Source organism: Polyodon spathula, chromosome 16, assembly GCF_017654505.1.
Source record: "Polyodon spathula isolate WHYD16114869_AA chromosome 16, ASM1765450v1, whole genome shotgun sequence".
NCBI lineage: Eukaryota > Metazoa > Chordata > Actinopteri > Acipenseriformes > Polyodontidae > Polyodon > Polyodon spathula.
Genome location: NC_054549.1, coordinates 30,140,345 through 30,149,235, shown reverse-complemented (window position 1 = coordinate 30,149,235; position 8,891 = coordinate 30,140,345). Strand labels below are relative to the sequence as shown.

At 37.1% G+C, this 8,891-nt stretch overlaps 1 protein-coding gene across 1 annotated transcript in view; it reads right to left on the bottom strand.

Moving 5' to 3' along the window:
* Nucleotides 1–2,792: 2,792 nt before the first annotated feature.
* The window catches only part of LOC121328752 (testis-expressed protein 264 homolog), an 83,359-nt gene continuing 77,260 nt past the window's right edge, over nt 2,793–8,891 (bottom strand). Inside the window, exon 4 of the mRNA XM_041273786.1 lies at nt 2,793–3,899. Coding sequence (XP_041129720.1) covers nt 3,634–3,899 — 266 coding nt within the window. The 3' untranslated portion in view covers nt 2,793–3,633. The remainder of the gene's footprint in view (nt 3,900–8,891) is intronic.

Sequence of the window (8,891 nt, the reverse complement as noted above, 5' to 3'; positions counted from 1 at the left end):
CACAGTTGTTTGTGCTCTTCCTGCATTCTTCAGATGTGGATCTTGCCTCTAGAGAACAATGAGAGCTATGGCCAAAAGGTTTGCATCACCTAGAATTTTAGAATTGAGACATAATTGAATTAATTGATATATATATATATATATATATATATATATATATATATATATATATATATATATATAGTGGTATGTAGTTCAATATGTTAATGTAAAATTATTCCGCAGGTTTCATTCGATTTTATGAAGCAACATTTGTTTATTCTGTAGAGCAGTGGTTTTCAACCCTCTGCGACCCCTGTATCTTCTGGTTTTCATTCTGAATGAGCTCTCTTATATCATACTGCCAAACAAGAAAGTAAGAAAGGGAGATTTTAATCACACAGTGCAAAAACGCTGCCGCCTACACTGAACAAGAATTAATTTCACATAAAACAGATTATCCCATCAGAAAAAAAAAACAAAGTTACACTACTTTACCAGAAAATCTGCCTAATTAGATTTTATTTTACTTTCATATCTCTTTCTTTCATTCAACTTCGTAATAACTTTGGATCACAATATACCTCACACTGTTTGCTCCTAGCCAGCCCTTCCTTATTGCTATATTAATACTACCACACACAGTTTAAATAAGTACACCTATGAAAGCATTAGCCGAAACATTTGTCTGCTTGACTTAGATTATTTTATGTTTTATCTCAAGGCCCAAGTAATAGAGGAGTAAGATCTCTTCTTTGGAAATGTACATTGGAGGGCTCAGAGGGCTGGATCTGACCATCAAGCTGCAATTCAGTTTAGCTGTGCTCAGGCAGCATCTAATTAAAAGTAACAGGGTGAGTGGTGTCTAGATCTGTAAAGACTTGATAAGGGTTCCAAGGCAAATCATGGGATGCACTAGCCATCATTATTTAAACTACATCTCGCTACGTGGCAAGTCTTTTGATAACTTAATGGAAGGGTAGTCAACCACATTCAAGACTGCAATGATTTTACTCCTGCACTCTTCTATCAAAATGAGAAAGCATTCAGAAGGATTACTAAAATCCTACATCCTTTACAACGTTGGGGCAAACATGGCTTTCAAAATTGATTTAAAAAAATAAATAAATCATTTTTAATTTGATTACCAATATTATATAGTACTGTATCACATTATAATATTCCTCCCTGAAAATATTTGTATCTAGTTTTGTAATATTATACAGACATTATACATCTATTATGCAGAAGTGTTTGAATGTATGGGCTTGCAGTTTATGTCAAATTCTGTGGAACCCCAGAAACCATATTTTAGTGACCTTCTGACCCAATCAGCTCCAAACCCCTAGCAATTTTAGTCAAAAGGGTTTATCTGCAAAAGCTATTGTTATTTAAAGCTTCAGTACAATAAATGAATAAAATAAATCACAAAAGCATGTTACTGTACTTAAAGATGGAGCAGCACTTAAATGTACCTCAATTCATTATTAGTTCGTTAGTAGCAGTGGGCTGGGTGTTGCCCTTGAATCTGGGCACACTGAATGATGCATTGGTGAGAGAAGGGGGTAATATGACAACTAAAGGATCCGGAAACTCACTGAAACCATGCAAAGTCTAGTTAAAGCCATATCATGCTAAAGGACAAGCTAGCAGTATGATTGCACCCTGCAATACCTCAATTCATTCAAAAATGAAGCCAAGTTTTTTTGTTTTTTTTTTTTATTTCAGGGTGTCAAAATTAGGCTGGCAAGCCTGTGTTTGTTTGTGAGTGACATGGGCTGTAATTCAACTTGCTGGATTCATTTTCTACCGCTGCCAATCCCTTGCTGTTCAAAAAGCAATCACATTCAAAGTGCTGGTCAGGTGTTCATGTGGTGGCTAAACGTACTTGAGCAGAGAACAAAGTGAAAAAAAATTAATAAATGAAAAGCTAGAATTGCCAAGCTCACCTCCACGCCTCCTACTCAGTGAAGCTTTTGGTCTCGTCATTTTCTCCTGCATTACTGTTCTCATCATGCAGCTTCTTTTGAATTGATTTTGCAATGTTAGCTGATTGAGTCCAGTCATCATCATTCACAGACAACCATTCAAACAGACTGCATGATGGGAGTAGAACATTCCGAGAAGAAATCCAAGAGAAAATGAAAGAAGGCTAGTGAAACTGCACGGCACTGGGTTTCAACATCAATACTTACCAATATGTAGTATCTTCTCATGTACATATATTACACATATTTTACAATAAATACAGTTCAGATATTTAGGATGCATCATTTACATCCAATTACTGAGACTGCTATATATCTTGATCGCTTACATTGTCTGCCACCCACATAGGGCAGATGTTTTAGAACCTTTTCTCCAGTTAGACTTTATTTTAATTTGAAAATAAAAAGCAAAAGACCTTTATGTTTTATTTTCAAAAACTAAAAGGCTAATGATGTAGCACACAAGCTTTAAGCAAATGTATTAATTTCTGGGGCTTCAGACTAAGCACAGCTTATAATAAGGTATTAGGACCTATGAATCGCATAGATAGTTTGGAGGTATGGTGTAATTTATTTTTCAATTTGATGGACACCAAGTACATTATTTGCACCAAATTTGTAGAGAGCTTTCAGAGTTTCCTGTCACTGATATTGTAACATGGTTTCAGGATGAAGGAATGATAAGGACAAGTTTCTAAAATGGTGTGTGAAAACTGAGAAACCAATGTCTATTATAAGACACCTGGAATCGTAATATAGAAAACAATTTTTCAGTGGTCCCACGGTGAAAGCAATAGAGAAAATAAGCCTTCATCACGCTTAAAGTTGATCTGTTACCTTTAGGTGGAAGAGACTCTTTATTAAAACAGACCCCAACAATTCTGTGAAACAGCAATCATTTCCCCGTCAGTAAACTAACAATATAAAAGCATTAGCTAGAAATACATAGTGTCAAAAATAACATTGGTCATGCTGGTCTTGGGAATAGTTTAGGTGATTGCTCCATGGAATATGACTACATACAGTATGTGACACCAACTGGCAACTCTTTAAATCTCACGACAACGAGGAACACACAAATCTTCTCAAAGTCACACAACATGATTTGACTTAGTGAAACCAATACTTACTATGTCCAGTACTCAAGCTATACATACAAACAACTGCCATTAGGTACTATAACAAAGTGAAATTTACAAACCAGTTTTATTTTCAAACTCAGAAATACAGATACACAAATGTATTGATGAAATCATACTTTAGTCCCCAATAACAGTACAGCAAGTTCTAACGCTTCAGACCGCTCATAGATGGTTTTCAGTTTATTAATTGCAATGCTACCCCTCCTCAAAACTGAATGAATGATAGTGATCACAAAGAACTGTAGCTATACTCGGCCTAGCTTTGGTAAGCTATTTCACCAACATTATTCCAGGCTAACTGGGCTGTTTACCTGCCCATCCCGCCCCTGCCTTGCTTGCTCTGAATCGTTACGAAAGTATCTAAAACTCAATTTTTTGCAAGAGACAAATAATTATAAAAATCTCATGGTTATTCTGGTATCATTTAAAACAAATGCTTTTGTACTTTCTTGAACTACTTTTACATTTTTCTTTTAATTTTTAACAAAAAAAACAACAAAACATTTTGCTGCTTCTCCTCGATTCTACTCCTCTCCTTCCACTGGGATTGGTCCCTGCTCCTCTGAGGTTACATCCTGTCCTTTGTTGACCACTGCTGGTTCCATTTCCTCAATCACTTCCAAGTCGAGTTCTTCAAAGGAGGAGCCACTGCCAACTGAGTCGCTGGAGCCTTTGCCACTCATGTCGCTCCTGCTGTCATCCTCTTGTTCCTGGGGTGCCATACACGTCGCCACTGATGTCGCCAGTGAAGTCTCACGACTCTCGGTTATGTCACTGAATGAGTCGGTACCTTAAATAAAAGGAGTAGAAATAATATAAGAGTAGAAATCTTTTTTTTTTAGATTTTCATTTTACAGCACACCTTTAATATATATTTTCCAAAGCTGGTAATCCAAGAACTTAATGACTTCATGTGCACTTCATGTGGTTCCACCTCCAGAGTAAATGGGATGCTTTTAGACAAGACAGCATTCCAGTTGGGCCATCTTTTCTTTTATGTCTGGGTATAGTTTGCACACTATAACTTTAAACTAAATCGCTAAAAAGCTAAATCTCTGTACAAAGTGCAGAGCTAAGCGTATTCTTTTTTTTCCCCAAAACGAGCTTCTAGTCTTTCCCTTGTCAGTTTCCTTTTTTTAAACCGAATACAAATGCTGTTTTTAAGCCTTTTTCATTTAGAGGAAGACCTACAGAACAGGAAATTCAGCACTTGAAGCCCAACTGAATAATTTCAAAAAGAAAACTGCCCAGGTCTATAATTGAAAGTTTTAAACATTATTTTCAAAAGAAAATTAGAAATGAACCTATAGAGGTTTCTGGGGGGGAAAGTAGGAAACTACTTGTGAATGAGTGGACATTGCTCTCTAAAAAGTGTTATATGTGACTAAGATTAAAATTGTACTTGGGTAGTTAAGTACCCCAGGTGATCTGTTTTTTCCTGGACAGTGTTGGAGTTTAGCTGTATGTCCCTGTTTTCAGTGAATATAGTCAATCAGCTAACACTGCCTTATTATAAATAATCTTTGAACTCGCTTATGTGACTTAATTTCAATCAGCATAAAGCAATCTAGTTTATAACCTGAAAACACACTTTCTTTATAATAGCACTGAGACCTTCCACTGCTATCATTACTTGTCTTTCATAAGTGCCAGATACTTATGCTTGTCTTTTGTGAACTGGAGCTACTGTCAATGGCTGCATGCATTGGACATAATTTCACCTGCAAACCCTGGCACACTATGAAATATTTCAGTATATTATGTTTTGATGCAAATAACAATCAGATAAACCAAAAGTCATAATTGGACTTCTCAAGAGATGTGAACCCTTGTTTGGCCTTTCCAGTGGTTCTTGATGTTAAAGTTATACAGTAGAACGTCGCATATTCGACCATCACATAACCGCCCTGATCAATTAACCAGCTCCCTAAATATAGTAAATAAATACATATTAAAATAAGGCTAGAGAGTAATGGTATTGGCAGCATGTTATGGAAGGTCTAAAATGTGGGTGTAAACTTCACCCAAGGAATAACTGCAAAGCCACTGGCTAGGTACTGGGTTTACCCCTACACTGCTCACTGAACACCTAGTCCCCTTCAGGTTGAAGCACTCAGAGCGCTTCCATTAGTCAATCGTTCAACCCGGGGCGTTGACTTGGCAGAATCCAGTAATAAAATCAGCATCACGGATGAGCAATGATATCTGTGCCATGTCAAATTACTGGAGCTCTCTGTGCTATGTGCAGGTCTTGTTTGTGTGTGGGTCGAGACTGCTTTCACAATCAGAAGCCAGATCTGTTGTGCCAAATTCAATTCAGCTCGGAATGTTGGCAGGATCAGGACAGGCCTATTCTGGCACCCATGAGGGGATTTCTCTAATCTCACAAACTGTACTGCTGTAAACAGCTTGCAAAATTGTTTAAAAAAGTAATAAGGAACAGTTTATAGCAAAAACAAAACATTATCCAAAACAGGTCTTGACCCTCGCAATAATATTCAAAGTGCCCAGCATTTTCACATTTCCATCTGGGTACTGGGTCAAAAATGTTAAAGAATATTTCTCGCTTTCTACGCTGACTGGAAAGATGTTAAAGGTTGGGTGGTTTTAGCAGAATGTAAGAAAATATATCTGAAACCACTGATACTTTTAAACCATCAATAATAATAATAATAATAATAATAATAATAATAATAATAATAATAATAATGTCACCCACTTAGAAATAAATGAGGATGCTGGTGTACAATTCAACTTGACCACAGCATAGTATATTACAGAACAGGAGTTTATTGAGCTAGTTATTTTAAAAGCATCTCTCTACTTAATGTTTTTGTTAGTAAATTTGGATGACCATCAATGTTGGTTTTGCTTCACAGCTCACACAGCTAACGTCACCCACTACCTTTTAAAATGTTTTCACTGCAAAGCTGGTTCATTTTATGGGAAATTGGTAATCTATACCAAAGCATACAGTATCTTCCATTTATCCCTGTCCTCAGGCCAACAGGGATTGCACAGGAAAGGAATAGGCAGTTGCCTGTTTTGGCTCACTGTCACTATGTAATGTAACTAGGTTCCATAGACAACACTATCTTTCATATCTAATTGGTTGTTATTGCAATGCCTTACCACATACGTTGCCATAGTGACTGTAAAAATGCATATTTTCAGATTCTCAATGCAAAATGCTGAATCAGAACCTCAGAAAAATGTGCTGGGGAAAAAAGAAAAATCGATCACAATATATCCCTTTAGGGATTATAATATTTAAATATTGAAGAAAAAAGAGCCTGGCTAGATCTCACAGGAAGCCGTCCACCCCAGAAAATGTCTCTCTCATATATAGGCTGACACAATGTAATTTGTTTCAGTCTATCATAAGGAGATAGAGACATGAACCACCTTATTGGCATCACAAGTATGACAGTAACTGACAATTAAGTACAAAACCCTAGAAAACAGAGAGGCACAACACTGAATGGATATTGAATTGCAGAAACTGCCTCGGGAAATCAAGTGTGTGTTTCAGTTTCAGGCTCCCACAGATTGGACGCGTATATCTGCCCTGACAAGCGCAGCTCTTTGATTTTGTGTCATTAGCCTCACAAGATTGCAAACAGTGGAGCCTCTTTATTTAGCGCCAGATACATTGAATCAATAGTGCTCAGGTCAAGCGGTTCCTGTGCTGGAGTTTATTATCTGGTTTTTGTATTGCTGTTGTTGTTCATCAGCAATACGTTTCATTTACTTAACTTCTCCCAGCCACTCCTTTCCACTTCTCTTGAGTCATGTGTATTACACGCTTTACTGGGAAATGCACAATTTAGTAAAACGGTAAATCCACAGGCTTACATAAGGCACATTCTGGGGTTCTCAATCATCCTCTGCTGTCAGGGACAGCCCATCTATAAATGGCAGGTCAGTGTTTCTTACTTTTAGTGTGAAGTAGGTGTTGTTGTACTGCTCACTGGGTTGGCAGTTTCCACACTTCAGATCATTACAAAATACCATAGGGGACAAAAATAACTGGATTGTTTTCTTTGGAATCGAACCAACATCCATCTTCAGTTACAATTCACACCAGCCAACCTGATCTTAATGTATTTAACTAATGCCACGGTTTACACTGTAAATGAAAGGATTTTGCGAGATCAATAGAATTAGTCCTTGTGACAGGATAGTGCTGTGCGCCCTGGTGTTAGTTGGCAGTAAAGAGACTCGGAGACAAGAAAGCTGCCGTTTAAGCACCAGAGCGCACGTTTAATAAACAAAACAACAAATAAACAAGTACAAAATAAAGAGGCATAAGGTCCAAAATAAAAAAGTTAAATAAAACAATTTGTAATATAGGCTGGCATTAGCCTTCACTCTACACATCAAAACACTTACCTACTCCCTCTACCAGACAAAGCATTTCTCCTTCCTTTTACACATGTGGCCACTCCCCAGTCAGCACCAGTAACCTAACTGGGGCAAATAACCACACCTGTGATTGCTGGCAGGGACAGATTTAACCCCTTCCCTGTCAACCTTACATTCCCACACACACACACACACATACACTATTTAAAGCAGCAGGGCTATTGCCCTGCCACAGTCCTGTTACTGTATATCTTATAAGGCAAAACTATGCTTATGCTATCTTCCTTCATGCACTGCCATAAAACATGGTCGTCACAACTGTAAATACAGAATTGGAGTTACTGATAGCATGATCTCCAGGTTCCTCCAAACATCTTCCATCACACATCTCCTTGCATGCTCAGACAAAAAAACAGTTTTTCTGACAAAGAATAAACACAAAGACTTGACAGCTGGTGAAATGTATACTAGAGTCAAACCAACATTAATTATGATTAAAATACAGACCCATTCACAATTCTTCACCCTCAGAACGCAAGCATTAGGCAAACTGACATCTTTAAGAAACCCAGAACGGCTGGCTCTATCATTCTTGACTGAAACTGCGACTATCCACATTTCACTTTCTCTAAGATTCACATGTCAAGTCAAGTAAATACTGTATCTTGCTTATTTTGACACAGCAATATGTTACAGGAAAGTGTTCACATTTCATGAACAGTGCTACAGTAGCTTCACTTCCAACAAAGATCCCCCATTCAATTCTTAGTACAGAAAAGCCTTTAATAAGCTCTGAAAAAAATACATTCACTATTTAAAAGATTACATCATTAATGTTTCATGTCAATTTTAGAGATTCACCCCCCCTGATTCTGTCTCTTGGGTTTTTAAATCTGATTTCAAGGACATACTGTGCAATGAAAAAAAGGTTTATTAAAAACCTAGCTTATTAAAAACGTGAGAAATTGCATGACAGTGCACTTTCACTTATAAGGCTGCAAGGTCATGACACATTCATTATCCTGGTTTTAAATGAAACATTAATGTAATACAATGCCTGTCAAACTAAGCACATTGTTTTATAAGACACCCATGGACACAAGTTATGCAGTACCGTATTTCCTAATGAAGCAGTACATGATTGAAATATATTCAAATTGCGCCACGTCCATAATAATAGGATGATGCTAGGTTTCAGTTTCTCTTCTGTCAATAGACTAGTTATGACATTTGCTTATCCAAAAATAAATTTGTTATGTAATTCATAATGATAATTATAGTAATACTGACAAGTTCTTACTGACAAGCAACCTATCTGCCTCCTCTGTATGTTTCAAAGCCAACACCAGTTATTTTTAACTATCTTGCTCTTTGAATCAGGCTAAAATACCTGACAGCAAGGCCATCGGAATTCCCT